This window comes from Syngnathoides biaculeatus, chromosome 12 (assembly GCF_019802595.1).
Source record: "Syngnathoides biaculeatus isolate LvHL_M chromosome 12, ASM1980259v1, whole genome shotgun sequence".
Classification (NCBI taxonomy): domain Eukaryota; kingdom Metazoa; phylum Chordata; class Actinopteri; order Syngnathiformes; family Syngnathidae; genus Syngnathoides; species Syngnathoides biaculeatus.
The window spans coordinates 26867730-26890826 of NC_084651.1; the positions used below are offsets into that span (position 1 = coordinate 26867730).

Genomic DNA, 23097 nt, shown 5'->3' on the forward strand with positions numbered 1-23097 from the left:
CCCGGCAGGTGTGTTATGGCCCATGGATCGCAGAGGGAAAAGAGAAAGATAGCCGAGGAGAATAGAGGATTCAATAGTTCTTGGACCAAATCATTTGATTTCATTGCCAATGCAGAGCGTTCTCCTTCATGTCATGAAATGTCGTTCAATAACAAAAAGTAATGTAGAAAGATATTTCTGGGGAAGCCATGCTACATTCGCAGCCTTGTCCTCAGTTGGGAGTGCAAAAGTCACTCGCCAGAAAACCCAGCTTGCCCAAAGCCACAAATGTAGCGGAATTTGAAAACCTCGCACCACCTGAGAAATTTGTTTGAAACATGGAATGCTTTTCATGACAATTATAGGAACATGAAGAAATATAGTATTAGCCATCTTTGGATCAACATACCCGTGCAAGCAGATATTCCCAAACACGAACGACATTAAATTGAAATACTAGAGCCACCTCACAGATGAGAATTTGCAGTGATCAATGGTGGTGATCAATGAAAGTTTGGGGGCATGTACACAAAGTATTCTCCAACTTGCCATGACCCATATGAATTTAAGTAATATCACATTCATAATTCATAGGGTTTAATATGACAACGGTCCATCCTTTGCTCTATAACGTCTTAAACTCTTGTGGGAAGGCATTCATCAAGTTTTAGGAACGAGTTTATGGGGATTTATTTATTTATTTTGTTAGGAACATAATGTGATCTTACATAAACACTGATAAGGATAAGGATCCTTTGGATAAGAAGGCCTGGCTCTCGGGCTCCACTCTAATTAATGAACAAGTTTTTTTGTATTGTTAAGGTCAGGATTGTGCAGATTACTCAAATTCATCCACATCAAATTATTTTATCTATGTGTTGCTAATGCACAGTTATATTGGAACAAGAAAGAACAATCTCCAAATTGTTCCCAGAAAGGTGGAAATGTCTAATCTTTTTGTATGCTGAAGGATTCATAGTTCCTTTCACTTGACCACAGGAGCTAATATTTCCTTGATCCTCAGTACAGTGGGAAGTAACAGAGTCCAGAAACATTCTTCTCTCTGCCTCCCATTTTGCCTGCACTATTGTGATGACATGGTCTTTAAGGACAAAATCAATCACAATTTGTCTCAGATTAAATAAATCACATTAATGTGCTACATTAATCTCATAGTCCTCCTTCTTCTTCTTTTCCTTTCGGCTTTTCCCGTTAGGGGTCGCCACAGCGTGTCATCTTTTTCCATCGGAGCCTGCATCTTCCTCTCTAACTCCAACTGCCCTCATGTCTTCCCTCACCATATCCATAAACCTTCTCTTTGGTCTTCCTCTCGCTCTTTTCCCTGGCAGCTCCATCCTCATCACCCTTCCACCAATATACTCACTCTTTTGCCTCTCACCATGTCCAAACCATCGAAGTCTGCTCTCTCGAATCTTGTCTCCAAAACATCCAACTTTGGCTGTCCCTCTAATGAGCTCATTTCTAATCCTATCCAACCTGCTCACTCCGAGCGAGAACCTCAACATCTTCATTTCCGCTACCTCCAGTTCTGCTTCCTGTTGTTTCTTCATCTAATTGCATAACACACCAGACACCTTCCGCCAGCTGTTCCAACCTGCTTGGACCCGTTTCTTCACTTCCTTACCACACTCAGCATTGCTCTAGATTGTTGACCTGAAATATTTGAAGTCCTCCACCCTCGCTATCTTTTCTCCCTGTAGCCTCAGTCTGATGTAGTCCCACCTCCACCTTAAATTCTTCTGTCACACCTAAAGCACACCTCACCATTGTTCTGCTGCCATCATGCATGTCCTGTACTATTTTAACATACTTCTCTGCCACACCAGACTTACGCATGCAGTACCACAGTTCTTCTCTTGGTACTCTGTCATAGGCTTTCTCTAGATCCACAAAGACACAATGTAGCTCCTTCTGACCTTCTCTGCACTTTTCCACTAGCATCCTCAAGGCATATAATTCATCTGTGGTACTCATTCTAGGTATGAAACCATACTGTTGCTCGCAGATACTTACTTCTGTCCCGAGTCTCGCCTCCACTACTCTTTCCCATAATTTCATTGTTCTTTTTTTATAAAAAATGGGAACTAGCACACTTTTCCTTCACTCTTCAGGCATCTTCTCACCCACTAGTATTCTGTTGAATAAGTTGGTCAAAAACTCCACAGCCATCTCTCCAAATTGCTTCCATACCTCCACTGGTATGTCACCAGGACCAAATGCCTTTCCATTTGTCATCCTTTGTAGTGCCTTTCTGACTTCTTCCTTACTAATCATTGCCGCTTCCTCTTCAACTGTTCCTTCTCTCTCATTTTCTTCATTCATCAACTTCACAAAGTATTCTTTCTATCTATTTAGCACACTACTGGCACCAGTCAACACATTTCCATCTCTATCCTTAATCACCCTTACCTGTTGCACATCCTTCCCATCTCTATCTCTCTGTCTGGCCAACCTGTAGAGATCCTTTTCTCCTTCTTTCGTGTCCAACCTGGTGTACATGTCTTCATATGCCTCTTGTTTAGCCTTTGCCACCTCTACCTTTGCCCTACGTCGCATCTCGATGTACTCCTTTCGCCTCTCCTCAGTCCTCTCAGTGTCCCACTTCTTCTTCGCTAATCTCTTTCCTTGTATGACTCCCTGTATTTTGGGGTTCCACCACCAAGTCTCCTTCTCCCCTTTCCTACCAGAAAACACACCAAGTACTCTCCTGCCTGTCTCTCTGATTACCTTGGCTGTCATAGTCCAGTCTTCTGGGAGCTTCTGCTGTCCATCGAGAGCCTGTCTGACCTCTTTCCGAAAGGCCGAACTACATTCTTCCTTTCTCAGCTTCCACCACATGGTTCTCTGCTCGACCTTTGTCTTCTTAATCTTCCTACCCACCACCAGAGTTATCCTACACACCACCATCCTATACTGTCGAGCTACACTCTCCCCTACCACTACTTTATAGTCAGTAATATCCTTCAGATTACATCGTTTGCACAAAATATAATCCACCTGCGTGCTTCTACCTCCGCACTTGTAGGTCACTATATGTTCCTCCCTCTTCTGGAAATAAGTGTTCACTACAGCCATCTCCATCCCTTTTGCAAAGTCCACCACCATCTGTCCCTCAAAGTTCCTTTCCTGGATGCCGTACTTACCCATCACTTCTTCATCGCCCCTGTTTTCTTTACCAATATGTCCATTACAATCTGTTCAAATCACAACTCTCTCGCTGTCTGGGATGCTCAGAACTACTTCATCTAGTTCCTTCTAGAATTTATCTTTTAACTCGAGGTCACATCCTACCTGTGGGGCAGAGCTGCTAACCACATTATACATAACACCCTCAGTTTCAAATTTTAGTCTCATCACTCGATCTGATAGTTTTTTCACCTCCAAGACTTTCTTAGCCAGCTCTTCCTTTAAAATAACCCCTACTCCATTTCTCTTCCCATCTACTCCGTGGTAGAACAATTTAAACCCTGCTCCTAAACTTCTAGCCTTACTACCTTTCCACTTGCTCTCTTGGATGCACAGTATATCAACCTTTTTCCTAATCATGATGTCAACCAACTCCTGAGCTTTTCCTGTCATATTCCAAACATTCAAAGTCCCTACAGCTGTAGGCTCTGTGCATTCCTCTTTTTCTTGTGACGACAGATCCGTTTTCCTCCTCTTCTTTGTCGTCGACCCACAGTAGCTGAATTTCCACCGACGTCCTGCAGGTTAGCAGTGCCGGGGGCGGGCGTTGTTCACCCGGGCCACGACCGATCCGGTATGGGATTCTTTAGATTAACGCTCATATTTGTTTGGCACAGTTTTTATGCCGGATGCCCTTCCTGACGCAACCCTCTGCATCTATCCGGGCTTGGGACCGGCCTACCGATTGCACTGGTTTGTGCCCCCATAGGTCTGCATTAGCTGTATCACACAAATAAAACGTTAAAAAAATCATATATTGTGATTTCTGGATTTTTCTTTTTCAATTATCTCACTCACAGTGAACATGCACCTACGATGAAAATTTTAGGCCGCTCCATGATTTCTAAGTGGGAGAACTTGCAATATAGCAGGCTGTTCAAATACTTATTTTCTTCATTGTATATTGCCAGTTCTCCCACTTAGAAATCATGGAGCGGCCTGAAATTTTCATCGTAGGTGCATGTCCACTGTGAGAGATTTTCTAAAAATAAAAATCCATCAATTACAATGTATGATTTTTTTAACGATTTATTATACACATACACATAAAACAAAACACATTCAAAAACCTTTGAGAGCGCTAGAAAATTTGCTAAAAGAAAACGTTTTGCCAAATTCTATAAAAATGTAGCAACAACTATAATTATCTGCAATATAGCAGGACTGGAAAGCATGACGCGTTACTTACAGGTTTTTCTCACTTTAAATCTTAAATTTGTCTTTGTTTCCTTTTCTCACAGACTTCCGCAATTTAAGGAAGAGCCCAAAAGTTATGCTGGTGCCAGCATGAAAAAGGTAATCAACTGTTGAATGAGCATCAAATCTGCTTGTGTTTTTTTTTTTTTTTTTTTTTGGTTGCAAATATGAGTTTTCATTTTCATGACTCCCTGTTACCCAATCATGGCACCCACCTTGTCCCAAATAGCTTGTTCACCTGTGGGATCTTCCAAACAGGTGTTATATGAGCAATTTTCAGCTTTCTCACTCTTTTTTACCACATGTCCAAGCTTTTTCGGGAATGTGTGGCAGCCATGAAATCCCACATTAATGATTATTTAAAAAGAACAACATTGAGCAGTTTGAACATTAAATATCTTGTTTTTTTTAGTGTATTCAATTACAGTTACTACTAGAACCTCCCAACTTTATTGTAATTGGGGTTTTATTATCAAGACTTTTCATGAGCGTCATTGTTTTCAATCATTGAAGTATTTTGGGATGATGTTCACTGAATAATGTGCAATTTTTCCCATCAGTTGAAGATGCGTGCAGGTGGGATGAATGACTCATCCAAATGGAAAAAGCAGAAACGTTCACCAAAGCCAACTTGCCACATGATGCGAAGTTCCTCAGGACTGATGGACCCAACCCAGTCTACCAACCTCAATACTACCAACCTATCTGGTAAACGGCAAATATAATAATGATATACGTGATACTTTCGAAATCATGTCTTTCTGTTCTAAAAATATAAGCATACCCTGTGTGATATTGTATTATAGATATGAATTATGAGGGGTTTTTTTTTTTGGTCACAACATATGAAAAGTTAACAATCCATTTTGAATATTCTACCCAAATTTATAAATGTTGCAAACATTATTTTGATCTTGTTGAACCAACTCATTCTTCAAAATTATTGGCAAATTACAGAGCAATGTTGGTTTTAAAATGTTTTTAGAAATTGTACTGGATTTCCTTCAATACTAACGTTGGATTTTTTTTTTTCCCCAAACACTACTTCCCAACATAAAGTGTCAAGTACGTTTGTTTAAAATATTTTCTAAAGTACAGGGCTCATTGTTACCGTAATTTCTCCTGTATAATGCACATTTTTCTTCCAAAATAATTGTCAAAAGTCAGTAGTGTGCATTATATATAGGTATGGGGGCAAATGGAAAAATCTTTAATATTTTATAATTGTATGCCATCATCTAGTGTAGGGGTCTCAAACTGGCAGGACTTTTGCAGCCCCCAAGATGATTTTTTTGGCCCCCACCTGACTGTGTATTTTAGCGCGGCCCAAGTTTTATGTAAATTGTACTTTTACAGTGTTGTGTGAGGAGCTGATGAACCTACCATTTATGGTGGGGTGTACATTTTCATTCTAGTATGCCGCAAGGACCTAGAGATTATGAGAATGATGTATACTTGCATTCTAATATAAAAAAATAAAAATAGTATTACATCCAAAAGAATTGCTTAACTTCAGAAATATTATTTGGAAAAAAAGCTAACAAAATACACATCATGCTTCATGATTTGATCATATCAGTAAAAGCAAAACCATGCATTGTAAAAATGGATTACAGATAGATAGAAGGGGTTTCCAGAATTTGGAGGTCAATTTTCAAGGTGAATATTATACATGGGTGCCCAATATACAAATACAAATCTAACATTCCTGCACCTGTCTCAAAAGTAATCTCATAAGCACTACCTAGTCTGTTACTTTTCCTTTTAGCTTTTTTTTCCCTCTGTTTAGGTGGTGTTGTCGTGATGGAGCAAACGTGTTCACTACCAGCCTCACACAGTGCTGGCTCTTCTATTTCCAGTCCCACAACCACAGACAGTGGCCTAGAGTCCTCCTCCAAAACCACTTCTCGGGAAGATCTCTCTGACCTGGATCAGTGTAGCTTGTTTCCAATTACACCTGTCAATACCAACAGACTCCTAGACATCAATCTGAGCTCTTCTAATCCACAGGTGGGCCTGAAGGCATATTGTCTCGATGGCTAATACATGATAAGGATATGTAACATATGTTCTTTTTCATTTTGGTGAAGTCTGAGGTTAGATCGGCTCAATCAGCATCAGTTGAGTCAATCCTGGAGGTTCTTGAGGAAAAAGACTTGACTGCAGAACAGTCAGGTAGCACCTCTATTCATGACATGGACTACGTCAATCCCCGAGGTGTCCGTTTCACACAGTCCACACAAAGAGATGGTAAAAATATTCACAAAGTGTACAAAATTTTGCTTTACATCTGTACCTGCAAAATAGATTTCCTCTAAAAGGATTTAGTTATAGAACATATCTCTACATTAAAAAAAAAAAGATCCTACTTTGTAATCCTTGAGCTTCAAAGGTTGTGTACACGAAAGATTTTCCATGTGAAAAGATGCCGTATTGAAGTTTCATTATATACAGCATATACACAGCCCCTTATCCCTTGTCTTCTTTTAGGTGCATCCCTCATTCCCTATGGTCTGCCATGTCTAAGGGAGCTCTTCCGGTTCCTAATCTCATTAACCAACCCCCATGACCGCCACAACACTGATGCGATGATGTACATGGGCCTGCAGCTGCTGAATGTGGCCCTGGAGTCTGCAGAATTTGTCAACTACCAATCTTTACTAGGGCTGATAAAAGATGAGCTTTGTAGGCATCTTTTCCAGGTAATGTGCATTAGCATTATCACATGAGAGTTGATTGCAGAGTAAAGTGGATATGAAAATGAAGCCCTGTCCTTGATTTCAGCTTGTCCTGGGTGGAGGGTTTGTGCATGCCAATGATCCTAGGAGCTAAGTTGTCTGGGGCTTTACGTCCCTGGTAGGGTCACCCATGGCAAAAAGGTCATTTGTGAGTGACCAGACAAAGCATGGCTGTGAGCCTCCTATGATAAAAGATGGATGTTTCCCTTGCAAAGACGAGCACCTGGTGGCCGGCCTTGGACCCATGGGGCTTGGCCGGGCACAGGCTGAAAGGATAATGTGGGTGTCCCTTGTGGAGTTGGCACCAGCACACCCAAGGTCGCAGTTCGATGATCGACTTTGTGGTTGTGTCATCAGTCTTGCGACCACGTCTTGGACAGTCGGGTGAAGAGATTGCTGGGCTGTCAACTGATCTCTACCTGGTGGTAAGTTGGCTCCGATGGTAGGGGAAGATGTCGGTCTGACATGGCAGGCCCAAACGTATCGTGAGACTCTGCTGGGAATGTTCGACAGAATCCCGTCATAGTTTGAATTCCCACCTCCAAAAGAACTTTACTCATGTTCCATGGGGATGCAGGGGAAATTGAGTCCGAGTAGACAATGTTCTGTGCCTCCATTGCTGAGGCGGCCAACCGGAGCTGTGGCTGTAATGTAGTCGATGCCTCTCGCGGTGGCAATCTTTGAACCTGTTGGTGGACAACAATGTTGAAGGATACCGTCAACCTGAAGAAGAAGTCCTCTTGGGCATTTTTGACCTTTGGGAATCCTGAGGCAGGTAATGGCTGGCCAAACAGAATGCAGTTTTGGTGGTCACTGAAACAAAAAACTCTGGCCTGGAGGAGTATGGTGAGGCCATGAAGAAAGACTTCCAGACGGTTTCGAGGAAATTCTCGTCCACCATCCAGTGTCTCAGGAGTTGGAAGCAGTGGGTATGGGACAGTGCCTCTGGATTGGCACACTGAGATGGGGGACGTTTCCTGAATTTTTAATAAGGGGGACGGGAGGGTGTGTTCCAATTACTGGGGGATCACATTCCCAAACCTGAATCATCTTCTGGTGTAGCCATTTGTTTTGTTGATTGTGACATGTGCTTTGGGTGATTGTCATGCTGAAAGATGAATTTCCTGTTCAGCTTCAGTTTTCTAGCAGAAAATATTTTCCACTGAATGGCTTTTGAAACTGTGGTAAGGTCGTTAGTGTTTTCCTCACAGTTTCAAAGACTATGGTTTAAATCCTGGCCCTGCCTGTATGGAATTTGCATGTTATTCCCGTACATGCGTGGGTTTGCGCCCAGATCCCAAAAACATGCATTAATTGGAGACTCTAAAATGGCCTTAAGTTTAATTGTGATTTCAACTTGTCTGTTTCTATGTGTCCTGCAATTGGCTGGCAACCGGCTCAGGGTGTGTACCCCGCATCATGCCCGTAGATAGCCAGGAAAGGCTTCAACACTCCTACGACCCTTGCGATGATAAGCGGCTCAGAAAATGGTTGAATTGAGCCATCAACATTTCACTGTATGTAGGTGAAGAATTAATCAAGTCAGCACACAATGATCAGAAGAAATGGACAGCATCGGTTAGAGTGTCACAGCAAAGGGTCTGAATACTTATGGCTGTGTGATATTTCAGTTTTTCTTTTTTAATTAATCTGCCAAAATTTCAACAATTCATTTTTTATTCAATAGGGGGTGCTGTGTGTAATTTGTGGAAAAAAGAACCCACATGAATTTCGCAAAGTGCTACAATATAACAGAAAAATTTAAAGGGATCTGAATACTTTCCATCCACAGTGCGTGTGTGTGTATAAAATCATTATTTTTTATAGATATTTTTCCTTTGTACCCATTTATTTTTTGTACCCATCCATCCATTTTCTTGGCCACATATCCTCAAAAGGATTATTTTGTATATTTCTTTGTAAATTTTTTGTAGCTGCTGAGCATGGACCGTCTTAACCTCTATGCGTCATCGTTGCGGGTGTGTTTCCTACTATTTGAAAGCTTGAGAGTGCATCTTAAATTTCAGCTGGAGGTAATGTTTTCTCAGTATTCTTTCATCAGTCATGTACAATCATCCTAATGGAAACAGATCATTGTTAAAAATATACATATTAATCATCACAAAATATGCTAAACCTCTTAGATGTACCTCAAGAAACTGATGGACATAATCACATCTGAGAATATGAAGATGCCCTATGAAATGAAGGAAATGGCTCTGGAGGCACTGGTACAGCTGTGGAGAATCCCCAGCATTGTTACTGAGCTGTACATCAACTATGATTGTGACTTCTACTGCTCTAATCTATTTGAAGATCTTACTAAGCTGCTGTCTAAGGTACCCCCCCCCCACACACACACACAAGCCCCTCACCCGCCCCTTGTTGGGGAGACAATGATACACTTAATGATGAATGAATTTTAATTACATATATTTTTTTATTGCACAGAATGCATTCCCTGTGTCCGGGCAGCTCTTTACCACACACCTTCTGTCATTGGAAGCTCTACTAACTGTCATTGAGAGTATTGAGGCCCACTGCCAAGCCAAAGTGCAAGACAACAACTCTTGCCAAGACCATTCAGAAAAACTGCCACTGGAGGAAGTGATAGTGATAAAAAATGGAACAGATGCTACAACTGGTAAACATTTCATTTTTACAACACTGCTTAGTTTTTGGAGATATGATTCATTTCCATATTATCAAAGATGTGGTTTCAATACATAAAAATATTGTCATAAAAATATTTTGCAATGTTCCTTACTGTTTTTATGTGTCCAAATTAAGTGATCAAGATTTACGAACATTTCTCAGATCTTATTCAAGATGGAAGTATCAATGGTTTGAGTTTTCCACTAGTGGTCTGTGGTCCGGGATGCCCACCAGCTATTGGAAATCTGACGGCCGAAAAGATGAAACTGTGTCGACCGGATCAAAGAGATAGTGACACTAGTAAGGATAGATTTTCATGATGCAAAATACAGTACATGTAAACTAAAAGTTAGTTTTATTTCCCACCATTTCTTCCAGCTGAGAAGAAAACCATGAAAAAGCCTCAGCGTTTCTCTTCAAGTAAACCCGACTCCCAAGAGTTGCTTGAAATAAGGACAAAGAAAAAGGTGTAATACACATGCACACACACACACACACACACACACATTCACATGCTGACTATTGTTTGGAACACAGTAGAGTGAAAATGTAATTAACTTGTTCTTGTTTGTTCATAGCTTCTGATCACAGGGACAGAGCAATTTAATCTGAAACCAAAGAAGGGAATTTTGTTCCTTCAGGAAAAAGGGCTTCTGAATAATCCAATGGATAACAACCAAGTGGCCCAATGGCTCAGAGAGAATCCCAGATTGGACAAAAAGATGATCGGGGAATTTGTCAGTGATCGCAATAATATGGAGCTCCTAGACAGCTTTGTGAAGTAAGATGTTCAAAAAACACTAACGGTTTGCAGTTCAGATAACTGTTCATAGGCATCTTTAAGTATGTTGTGATTATTTGGTATTTACTTTTAAAACTTTTTTTTTTTAATTTTGAATGTTGTTCTATATAAACATGAACTCTGTTGCAGCACGTTCGCCTTCCAGGGACTTCGTATTGATGAGGCATTGAGGCTTTACCTAGAGGCCTTCAGGTTACCAGGAGAGGCTCCTGTCATCCAAAGACTTCTGGAAACATTTACAGACAACTGGCATGTAAGGCATAGTTTTTCACCTTCAAAAAATAAATTACATCCCTTTGCATCATTTGAAACAGGAGTCGCCAATATTTTGTCTTTTGTAAACTACTGTTTTCATAGTGAAGTTGGGAGAGAGCTACTCATGTTAAGTACCATTTGTTAATGTGCATAAAATGAAAAAATGCTTTGAGAAAACTCATATTGTGTAAAATAACTTACACAGTTCAAATTCGTCAATGCTGTATCAAACAAACGGTATACATCACTATGTACAATTTAATACTTGGAAAAGTAAATATTCCCATTTAAAAACTTAAATAATAATCACCAAAAGCATTAACTTGTAGCATCCTGACCATTTTCAATCATCAAATCTTTGTGGCTTTAATTAATACTGTTTTTTTTACTTACTCTTTTTGTAAGTTGCTTCCTTTGCAAAGTCCTAGGAGAGCCATACTTTGGTGAAATGCCGTTTCACATATTTAATGACTGCTACAGATCAGACACACACATCTATCTCTGACATTTGTGAAACAAAAGTCTGTTTCTCCCTCACTGTGGGTATATATTTTTGTCGGTTGCCTAGTCACATCCCATCTTAGCACCTGGTCATCTAAGTCCCTCTTCCCTCCACTTCCAGTCTCCCTCCAATGACAGACACTACCACAGCACAAATATTACATTGCCAACTAGTTGAAAAAGTAATTGTTTAATTTCGGGTGTGGAGTGGTTGGTGATCATCCTTTGATTATCCTTTGCTCATGCTTGCAGCTCCCAGACCCCCAGCTATTTTTCAGTCTTTTTCATTAAGTCAAATCACATGGTTGGGAAGGTAAAGTGTGGACCAAATGGAAGCTGGATTACCTGAAGCATTTCATTCAGCACAAGTTATTTGAAATCAGTTAGAATTGTAAGCAGGTGTAAGATGGGAATGGGAATCGGTACTTTGTTGGGGGAGAGTACGATAAACAAAGAGGTACGAGCTGACACTTGTAAACAAATCGAACCTAGAGCAAGTTAAAATTCTCATCAACAATATTCGCTTAGCCATTAACAGGAATGTTTCTCTGCTGTTAGTTCAAGAAATTCACGATCAAATGGCAAAGTACCTGGGAATACCAGAAAGCTGATGCAGCAAAAGTTATGCCTTTTGATTTTTTTAATTCAGTCAATCAGAGAGTGCAGGATGAGATTGTGTGGAATTTTAAAATTACATCTTGGCGCAACTTCATGATGGATGAAAGCACAGAGAATACAGTACACAAAAAGGTAGTTCTGTATTTTAAATACAGGGAGCAAAATAGCATTAACCATAAACTGTTTGGGCGCATCATTCAGTTGTCACCATGCACTGCAAAAGATATTGTACAAGCAATATTTTATTTATTTTTTTTTTACACCCAAAAAAAAAAAACTGACTGTGATATTGTGAATTTAAAAAAATGAAATAAATTTCCATTGGGCTTTCAAATTTAGTGTTCATGGGTTTTCCACTCATAGTTTATTGTTGGTTTAGTTAGCAATATATTCTTGTGTAATTAAAAGAATATAGGTTTGTTTATATTTTCATCGTAAGGTTGCAAAAACAAACTTTTTCTTCGTCTTTGGGGTCGATGGGGCGAGGCTGCCCCACTCCTTCGTCATCACGCCCCCTTGGAGGCACGCACCCCAGTTTGAAAACTAGTAAATTAGCCACTTGTTTATTGCTTCACGTTTTAGCAAGCCGAGTTTGTTAAAAAATGGATTTATAGGAGCTGCAACTGTGTCAGGCTGTCACAGCTTCACAGCCTTCACACATTCATTTTCACCTATGAAAGTGCTTTGGAAAAGTAGTCCAACTTCAAAATAAAAGACCCACCAATAATAGATTGGACACCAGTACCTTGTTAAGCTTTTATTTTGAAGCTGGTCCTTGTAGTGCCTTGGCCCATGGTATCATAATGCTTAGTGTTAACAATCGTTGTGGGTGCTGACTTGACTTCATGACTCGAGGCTGTCCTGACCGCAGTTTATATTACCATCATAAACGGCCTCCACCAGCACAACGGCATCCTAAAATCATATGCAATTCCTCATTTGATACACACAAAATGCAATTGTGCCCAATTACTAGATCAGCTTCCACATCCATTTTCAGGAACAATCAAGTGTGCGTCTGTTTTTGCAAATGAAAACCTTTAGTAAAGCAGGCCGTGAGACTTCACCTTGGTCATTGCTGATATTGGCACTGTTAACCAATAACACCACCTAAATTCAATTCATTCTCGACAGACATCTGCCCACTTTTTTTTTGTTAGCACCCAACAAGGCCAACTTTGTGAAACACAACCTTTTCCATTATCAGATCATTTCAACTGGTGTAAAATTGGTATGGATGATGACAACATAAGCCAAAACCTGTCACGTGATTAACTCTATATTATAGTTGTTGGTTGGATGACATCAGTTTTAAAAACAGTGTGTCAGTTTCAAACATGAAGGGACCCACAAGGGAAAAAACTACTGGTAGGCTATTGTTAGAACATTTTTCTTCCTAAAATAGCAAGAGAAGCCATGTGACCTGGAAACTATTCCTAGTAGTGACCTTTTCTTGGATTGAACATTTACTACAAAAATAGGCATCTTAAAAGCATTCAATGAGTAATTATAGGTAATGACTCAAGTGTGCATGGGTTTTCCACTCTTGGATAAAAAGTAGTTCTATCAAGTGATTTTTGCCTGTGGAGAAATTGTTGACTGACATTTATCATTAGTAGTCATTAGTAGTTATCCATTTACATTCATCATTTGATTTGACATCACATATGACAAATAATCTTTACTGATTTTGCTATGTGTTTTTACAGAAGGTAAATGGCTCTCCCTTCCTGACCAATGATGCAGGTTTTGCCTTAGCATATGCTGTTATAATGTTGAACACCGACCAGCATAACCACAATGTACGGAAGCAGAATATCCCAATGACTGCAGAGGTTAGTGATCACTCACTCACTGAAATTGTTTTTTGTTTTGACCAGCGTTTGAGGTTTCAAAACATTACTGTATCATGGTTTGGAGCTAATTTGCAACAGTGTTACGCCCATTTTACTTCAGTTTTGATCATTCAATATAGTTCCCTTAAATTCTTCAATAATGTTTGATCATAATAAAGGAAGGTGTTCAAGTGTCTATTCAGTAAATATTTTCTTTATCACTTAATATAAGAGGAGTCAAGATTATTTTAGAAAATTTTGAGCAATAAAATTTTAAATTGGTAAATTCCATACTAGTTAACTAAAAGCTTCTTCATATTTCAATTCTTTTTCTCTTTGTTGTCTCTCTGGTGAATGCCACTGCTCTGGGAGTTGCAGCATTTGCATTGGTGCAGCTTGACGACTCAGTCAACAGCTGTAGCCAGTGGTGGTCTGTCTGAGAGGTGAACCCATCCTAAACAGATGGCCAAAGGTTAGGAGGAGGCAGCCTCACTTCATCTGTGGTTTCTACCTGTGTTTTTAGAGGCTTCAATGGCAGAGTCTGAAGACTAAACAGACTCCAGAGTTTTAAGAATAGATTGTGGGCGGGCCAAACCTATCGATAAAGAAATTCTTACCTTCAAACTGTCCCAGGTTCATTCTTTAATGGTCTCGAGATGTTGATACTCTAATTTGTTTGGATGATAATATTTCTAAAAGGTCATTTCTAATTTAAGGACATTAGGACCATTTCACCTCTTTGCTCGGAAAACAGAAATGGGCCGCTGAACAATTTAAAAAGGCCCAATAAAATGGGGGGGGGGGGTCAAACAATTTAGTTAGTAGCTTGCAATGGGTAGAATTCATCACATACGGGGGGACTGTGTTTATTTTGACATTAAAAAACCATGCTGAGCATCATTGTTTAAATAAGAGCCTTTTATAAAGGATTTGACAATGGGACGTCATGTTTTTAGAGCAGCATGGGTGACAATCTAATGTGGTTGAATCTTGGTGATCGTGTTTCGTTTTGTTGTTTTGTCCATTTCATGGGTTAGTGATTCCAGTGGGCCATAGGTGTCAAAACAGTGTTCCTATGCAAGTGTACTTCTCTTTGCCAATATAGTGTCAATTTAGATAATCTCTATTTTAAGAGCTGGATCAAAACAAGTTTTCTCTAAGATAACAATTAATTTTTATTGATGCTGTGGAGTATTAATTTCACCATTCAACAAATTCTACCGTAGTCAGACTTGACCCTGTCAATTATCACTCAGTGATTGTTTATTTACAGGAAGAACTTTGTTTGGAGGAAGATCTTTGTTTGGAGAGTTGACCATATAAAGTGACAGACACATAATGAGTGTGTACCCAACAAGCATCCTTTTACATTGGCGTAAAAAAAAAAAAAAAAAAGTTATTGTCCCCCTTCTCATATTCTTGTAGCTTTATATAATTTCTCCACTTTAAGATTATCAAACAAAAGTACATTTCAGAAAAATATAACCACGTGAACTTATAACTGTTTTAAATGGTAAATTCATTTTTTAATTGTCATTGCTCTTCTCTTGGGGTAGGCTTTGTAGATCGGCCACTTCTGGCAAGGTTAATCACTGTTCTATTTTTTTTCCTCCATTTGAGCATAATGGCTCTCCCTATGGTTTGCTAGAATCCTAAAGCTGCAGACTATTTTTCAACCCTTTGCAGACAGATGTCAATTACTTTGTTTCTCAACCCTTCTGAGTTTTCTTTGGATCGTATTATTTTGTTACAGCTTTTTTTTACATCTTCTGTCCAATTTGATTTTGTTGGGACAGAGTCTGTGATTTCTTGATTGAACATGTCTGGAACTATTTAGGCTTGGGTGTAATTATTCAAAATCAACCAAGAACTGTGATTTGTCACAACTTACTCATGGTTAAACAAAAAAAGGCCCACAATTCCTTTTTCACACAAGGCTAGATAACGTTAAATGTTTTTTTCATTAATAGATGAAATCATTTATTATTGTTGTCAATTTACATGTGTTTAGTCTTGGATGATACTTTTACACAGGACTGTCATTTTTCCTTTGTTGCTCCGTTTAACTAAAATCATGAGACTTTGGTATATTTACTGAAATTCATTTTCGAGGACATGATTGAATTGCCGTGTATTTCCACTAGAAGTTCTAAGTGAGGCTTTTTTTAACCAGATACCCATATTGTTTCTGTTTCAACAGCAATTCAAGAAGAATCTAAAGGGAGTGAATGGAAACAAAGATTTTAACCAGGAAATGCTAGAGGATATCTACAATGCTATCAAGTAAGTGCCATTACACAACAGCCCTTTCTTTAAAAGTATTTTTAACCATGTAGATGCATTTGTTTTCTATAGTAACAGTAACACATCTCTGGCAATAGTATGGTTTTTCAGAATGAAATCCAGCAGACTCAGTTTATTTCACGGTTGTGGCCTTGTGGGAGATTAAAATGGCAATAAGGATGCAATTACATAGCACATTTCTACTTTTGATATCAAAATTTAAATTACAAAATGTATGCTGCCACTGAAGGGACAATTTATTTCCCCTCTACTGTTACAGCATCATGAGCACTGAGAGTTTGTATTTTTCATTCGTGCGTCAGCATTGATGGAGCGCGACCTGCAGAAGGCTTGACTTAACCAACCCTACACTAAGCATGAAACTATTTTGGAGACTGAGTTGCTCAGATTCATTTTGCATAGTTATCAATAGAGCCAGAGTTGCGCTTTAGTGTCACAGTCACATTTTGTCACTAATTATTTCAACATGAAACAACTGTGTTCACATCTTACATTGGGGCATTAATCTTCCTTTTGCAGGAATGACGAGATTGTGATGCCAGATGAGCAGACTGGTTTAGTGAAAGAGAACTATGTGTGGAGTGTGCTCCTACATCGTGGTGCTTCACCAGAGGGGATTTTCCTTCACCTGCCATCTGGGAGTTATGATCATGACTTATTCACCATGACCTGGGGTCCCACTATTGCAGCTCTGTCCTATGTCTTTGACAAGAGTCTGGATGACAATATCCTCCAAAAGGCCATTACTGGCTTCAGGTGTTGTATGTTTGATGGCAATTTTGTTGAACTGGAATATGCTTCATAAAATAGATCTTGATGAAGACTTCCCACAGAACCCATCATACACTCATTCAGCTTTAGTTATGGACTTGAGCTCCAAGCACGGACAAAAAGCATAAAAACAAATAAAAACATACAAATACAAAGATGAATCAGTAAATGTATTAGGAAATATACCAGGACATGAACATTATAATTTAAAAAGTGACATACAAGAGGTGGTTGCATCAGTGACTGCAAATCTGGGAGTGAAATCTTGGAAAACAATACAATAGATCTGTCTGCTGAGGTCTTAGGCTTTCAAATGTTTATTTTTCTTAGATTAAAAAAAAGAGATTGGTTTGCATGGTTTAATTTGAATAGACACTCAAAACACTTTTGAGTGCATGAGGTCTATTATGGGTTATTGTTTACACTTACGAATTGTATACATTTTATGAGCACCTCTACAATTTGTGTGTTCTGCATGATTAACAAACACATACACACCTACTTAAAATGGCTGGTTTCAATACATTGTTTTAATTACCAGTACATTATGATTGTAAGAATAATGTTGTATATCATGCAAGGAACTTAAAATGCTGAAATTTTGTCTGTTTCCATCTATGCAGGAAATGTGCAAAGATAGCAGCTCACTATGGATTTAATGATGTTTTTGACAATTTGATCATCTCGCTGTGCAAGTTTACAACTCTGAGCAGTGAGGTGAGAAAACTGCATTTGTCAGTATTCTGTGGTATTAATTGGTAAAACTTGATTCCCAATGCCATCGTTTTATTTGATAACTTACTCTTGATTTTACTCATAAAATACAAAATGTATTATACCCATATACTGTATAGTAGTATACCTGTTTTCTAGAATAATAACTTATAAAAACAATACAGTACACCAAACGAGATAATCATGGCAGTCACAAGGACTGGATTCTCTTAAAACTGAAATCCCCAACTTTTTTGTTGGGGGGAAAAAAAGTAATTTTTCACCAGCCATTATTAGAGGAGATGACACAATGCTGATTTAAGCCAGTCACCTCCTCGAACATCATGCCGTATTTTAATTTTCCTTGTTATATATTTAGTGAATGCCCGATTCTTTTTGGGCGTGAGCCGAGTTGGTGGCGCACCACAAATGCCGCAGCAGAAATGATGGAACAGGCATTTGACAGCAATTGGCGGACGGTGGTTGTAAAACCATCTTTTTGTCAGTTTCTGTAGATGTAAATAGCCATCCATCCATTTTGTGAGCCGCTTATCCTCACAAGGGTTGCAGGAGTGCTGGAGCCCATCCAAGCTGGCAGAAGGCTGAAGTGGAAGTGGACATGTTTGATATTTTTACGGGATATTATCCATGTATTATGACATACTGTATCAGCAAAAACTCTTGACAGTGCAACTTGATGTTGACAAGTAGACTTGAAAAATGACATGGACGCATTGCCTCCTGTGCTTCCTGTTGTCAGTTTACTTGCACGTTGTTGTCAATGTTTATTTACTCACACAAACCAATATTTTAACAAAGCTTTAGAGCAAGGGTCTCAAACTCTTGGCCTGTGGGCCTCAAATGGCCCGCAAGACAATATTTTGTGGCCCTCACCTTAGTTTGAAAGTGTAATGGTAGTGCAGCCCTCGAGTTTTATATGGATGGCACTTTTACAGTGTTGTGTGCGGAGCAGACGAGCCGACCAATCATGGTGGAGTAGATGGCTATCGAGGGTGTGACAGGGTGTGCTTGATGCGGGCAGAGAAACAATTTTCAATGAGAGAAAGTTACAGCAGTGTTGCCAAGGAGAAATATTTTTTTTAGGTTTACACACAAGTTGTAAACACCAGCGTCCTTCATCTTCTTTTTGTTAAAAAAAGATATTTGAGAAGATAGGATTCTTTTTAATTTAATTCCACAAACATCCATGTGCACCGAGGCTACAGCCGACCATCAGACAGACTCCGCCTCCAGTGGCCCCAAAGTAAATTGAGTTTGAGACCCCTGCTATAGACCATGATTTGACAGAAAGCAGCATGTTTAAATACCACCATTAGTGCTCGCTTGCTAGGCAAAATAACGTTATGTGGCCTGGCTGCGAGCATTATCGTATTAAAAAGTATGTGACTTTTCCAACTAAAGTTTATTGAATGAATGTCCTTTCCCGAGCACTGGTGATGACCACAACGTGCCCTCCCACCACCCATACACATACACACACAACGTGCCCCCCCACCACCCTTACACATACATGTACACGATACTTTAGTGCAGGGTTGCTCAATGCGTCAAAGCAGTTATGGTCGATCGCGGAACGGCGTGCCCAAAAAAAAAAAAAAAGACGGTTAGCCAATGTTACCTCTAAAATGCTCGCATGCGCAATTGCCCACTGCTGATGTCTCTTCGCACAGATATTCTATGTTGTGACCAAAAAATTAAATAAGATCCAATGCAAATTGACAGTACAACATAGCTATTCAGTTTGTGGCATTTTGCAATGTGATTCAACGAGTGAGGGATGACTGGTTGCTATATCCAATGACACAATTCACATACGTACTGTAAAAAATTAAAAGGAGAAGCCACACAGAACTTTCCCGAACAACGACTTGCTGCTGGCCACACACTTTTTTTTTTCCTAGTTTACGTAACACCGCCCCCCTCCTCTCTTAAAGGGGTACACTCATAATTACAAATGTTACAGGATTTATACAGCCCATTGATGTGGTTTATAATGACAGCCGCTCACCACCAGTGCTTCAGTTAGCAACACAGTCTGTGCAGCGTAGAGCAAAGACGAGCTAGACATGCTGCTTATGTTTACTATTGATAATAATTGCGAAAGTTAAAAAGAAATGGCGGCATGGTGATTCAGCTGGAAAGCATTGCCCTCACAGTTTTGAAGACCCAGGTTCAATCCCAGCCCTCCCTGTGTGGAGCTGCTGTAGAGCATTGCCGTCACAGTTCTGAGGACCGGTGTTCAAATCCTTGCCCCACCTCTGTGGAGTTTGCATGTTCTCCTCGCGCCTGCATGGGTCTTCTCTGAGCACTTTTGTTGCCTCCCACATTCCAAAAACGTGCATTAATTGGACACTCTAAATTGCCGCTAGGTATGATTGTGAGTGGGGCTGTTTGTCTCTATGTTCACTGCGATTGGCTCGCAACGGGCTGAGGGTGTACCCCGCCTCCTGCCCGTTGACAGCTCGGATAGGCTCCATCACTCCCTAAAGTAGACAGTGCAGGATGCGATGGTGAGTAATGTTAAAATTCCACCTTGGCACAGCCTGATCGAAGATGAAAGCACAGACAATACAGTGCACAAAAGGTAATTTTGCATTTTAAATATAGGAGGCAATGACCTTAAAACTGTTTGAGAGCATCACTCAGCTCACCCACACCCAACCCCCACTGCACCCCTGTCGGTAGCTCGCGACAGGCTACTTGGTTGAAAAGTAGATCTTGAGGTAAAAAGTCTGGGCACCATTGCATTAGTAGGAGCCGTTGTTGTTTTCATAGTAATGAGATCATCTGTCTGTTTTGCTGTGACACCTTTTCTGGTTCTCCCTCTCCAATAATGTTTGATTTGACAAGATAGAGCGTAAACGATATTATGCAATAGTATCGGAATGCACATCGTGTAGTATTGCGTGGTCTGACCAAGATAACGGCAAGATTTTATGGCAGTAGTCTCACATAGTGCAATTGTGAAAGACTAAACTTGTCTAATCCAGGCACTGTGTGCCGAAAAAAAAAAAGTGGCTTTTCAACAGAATGTACAAACAGATGGATTTTATGGAAAACTCGATAGTAGCAATGCTAACTGAATGATTGTTCTCTCTTTTAGTTAGTAGAAAACCTTCCAACGGTGTTTGGGAGCAACACAAAGGCGCAAACAGCCGCCAAGACAGTGTTTGATCTTGCCCATCAGCATGGGAACATCCTAAGAGAAGGTTGGAAGAACATCATGGACTCCATGCTGCAGTTGTTTAGGGCTGAACTACTACCCAAAGCCATGGTCGAGGTCAGTTGGAATTGCTTGAAATATACATATAAATATATAAGCCTGTGACTTATATTTTTATCACTTTTTTAAAAGTAAGTAGTAGTAGGAAGTTCTCTAGGTGCAGTTTCTTTTAAATGGAACTTGTCGTGCAGTCCAATGAGATAAAGATGATCATATTTGCATTTTCTAAAAAAATTCCAGCTCAGATACCGAATGAATGGCAATATAAAACCCCAATGCCAATCACGTTTGGGTGTTATTTGTAAAATAAACATGAAGTACTTTTTTCCTCATGATCACAGTGCTAATCGTGTACCCTCTTGCCCTCCATCCGGCTACAATCTGTAGCAGCTCTTCCTCCATGTCTGGGAACTTTGCAACTCTCCCACATCCCGAAACTCTTCCATATGCTTTTGTTGCATTATTTTCTCCTGTGTTTTCCTCCACAATCTCACATTTGATTCAGCCCCTTTGAACTGCCGCGCTGCTTCGGGGTCGCCCACTTCTTCAGCAGCAAAGATGACTTTTTCTCTTAAAAGTAGCTGCATAGCTAGCCGTTGCAGTCGGCATTTTTTGTTTTAGTTGAATTTAAAATAAACTCACGAGCATCCGTTTCTGATGTTTTGGTGCAGTAGCAAAGAATATGCTACACGAATGATCGTAAAATATCAAACTCCCACGAGCAGGTCAGGAATCTCAGGTTCGTGACCCACATTACCATACTACATATAAATGTGTAACATTCTTCTTTTCCTTTCGGCTTGTCCCATGAGGGGTCGCCACAGCGTGTAATCTTTTTCCATCTTAGCCTATCTCCTGCATCTTCCTCTCTAACCCCAATTGCCCTCATGTCTTCCCTCACCACATCCATAAACCTTCTCTTTGGTCTTCCTCTCGCTCTTTTGCCTGGCAGCTCCATCCTTAGCACCCTTCCACCAATATACTCACTCTCTCGCCTCTGAACATGTCCAAACCATCGAAGTCTGCTCTCTCGAATCTTATCTCCAAAACATCCAACTTTGGCTGTTCCTCTAATGAGCTAGTTTCTAATCCTATCCAACCTGCTCACTCCGAGCGAGAACCTCAACATCTTCATTTCTGCGACCTCCAGTTCTGCTTCCTGTTGTTTCTTCAGTGTCACCGTCTCTAATCCGTACATCATGGCCAGCCTCACCATTGTTTTGTAAACTTTGCCCTTCGTCCTAGCAGAGACTCTTCTGTCACATAACACACCAGACACCTTCCGCCAGCTGTTCCAACCTGCTTTGACCCGTTTCTTCCCTTCCTTACCACACTCATCATTGCTCTGGATTGTTGACCCTAAACATAAGACATTGAATATCATATTGAAATGTAAATGTATAAGTTTTTACCACCTTATGTACCTGTATACAACTATACAATGTAAGTTTATTTTTAATCTGTATCTGAATATAATGCACTCTATTGACTTTTTGAAAATATTTTCAAAACATTTTGTACATTATATACGAGAAACTGCGGTACTTATGGCTGTCAGATGTCCGTTTTCCTTTTTTAATAAATCTGTACATTGAGGGGGCAAAATTGAAGTGAAATGATTTTAGCAAATGGCTCCAGTATAACAAAGTGAAAAATGTAAGGGGATCTAACAGCTGTGCCTATGGGCTCCTCACTTTAGTTATTTATTTTTTTGTTTGGTTTTGGGGGGAGGGAGCAGTCTGTGCTGCCACCTACTGTCAATTTTGCAATATTGTGTTTATTTCAGGTGGATGATTTTCTTGAGCCAAATGGAAAGATCTCTCTTCAAAGAGAGGAAACTCCTTCTCATCGGTATGTACATTTTTGGGTAAATTCAATGCTATTTTTTTTCTTCTGTCAGTTTCAATGATTTTTACAAAATGCTATATCTGTAGCTCCCATGTAAGCTTTTACTGAAACGGGAAGTAATAACAATTTAGTATAAAATAAATGAAGCACTTTTTTCTCTTCTGATATCATGTCAGTGGGGAGTCGGCAGTATTGAGTTTTGTCAACTGGCTGACTCTGAGTGGAGCTGAGCAGTCTGGACTAAGAGGACCTTCTATGGAAAATCAGGAAGCTAAACAAGCAGCCATTCTCTGCATAAAGGTGTGTGCAATTTACAAGGTGAATCTCTGTCAGAATGTGACTCTAAAATATGACCACTTGAAAGGCATCATTTGCATAATTTGTTATATTGTCATACTGTGGACCCCCTCAATTCCCAAGGGATAGTGA

The 23097-nt window shown here is 39.8% G+C and overlaps 1 protein-coding gene across 6 annotated transcripts in view; it reads left to right on the plus strand.

Annotated features, from left to right (window-relative positions):
* Positions 1-23097, plus strand: part of gbf1 (golgi brefeldin A resistant guanine nucleotide exchange factor 1) — a 151501-nt gene that overhangs the window by 86180 nt on the left and 42224 nt on the right. For all 6 annotated transcript variants that reach the window (XM_061837919.1, XM_061837921.1, XM_061837920.1 and 3 more), the window contains 19 exons: positions 4428-4482; positions 4944-5091; positions 6173-6393; positions 6474-6633; positions 6874-7085; positions 9056-9154; positions 9266-9460; positions 9573-9765; positions 9939-10076; positions 10155-10243; positions 10355-10557; positions 10708-10831; positions 13662-13787; positions 15988-16070; positions 16611-16847; positions 17486-17579; positions 20701-20877; positions 22607-22671; positions 22845-22968. In XM_061837919.1, coding sequence (XP_061693903.1) covers positions 4428-4482; positions 4944-5091; positions 6173-6393; positions 6474-6633; positions 6874-7085; positions 9056-9154; positions 9266-9460; positions 9573-9765; positions 9939-10076; positions 10155-10243; positions 10355-10557; positions 10708-10831; positions 13662-13787; positions 15988-16070; positions 16611-16847; positions 17486-17579; positions 20701-20877; positions 22607-22671; positions 22845-22968 — 2743 coding nt within the window. The remainder of the gene's footprint in view (positions 1-4427; positions 4483-4943; positions 5092-6172; positions 6394-6473; positions 6634-6873; positions 7086-9055; positions 9155-9265; positions 9461-9572; positions 9766-9938; positions 10077-10154; positions 10244-10354; positions 10558-10707; positions 10832-13661; positions 13788-15987; positions 16071-16610; positions 16848-17485; positions 17580-20700; positions 20878-22606; positions 22672-22844; positions 22969-23097) is intronic.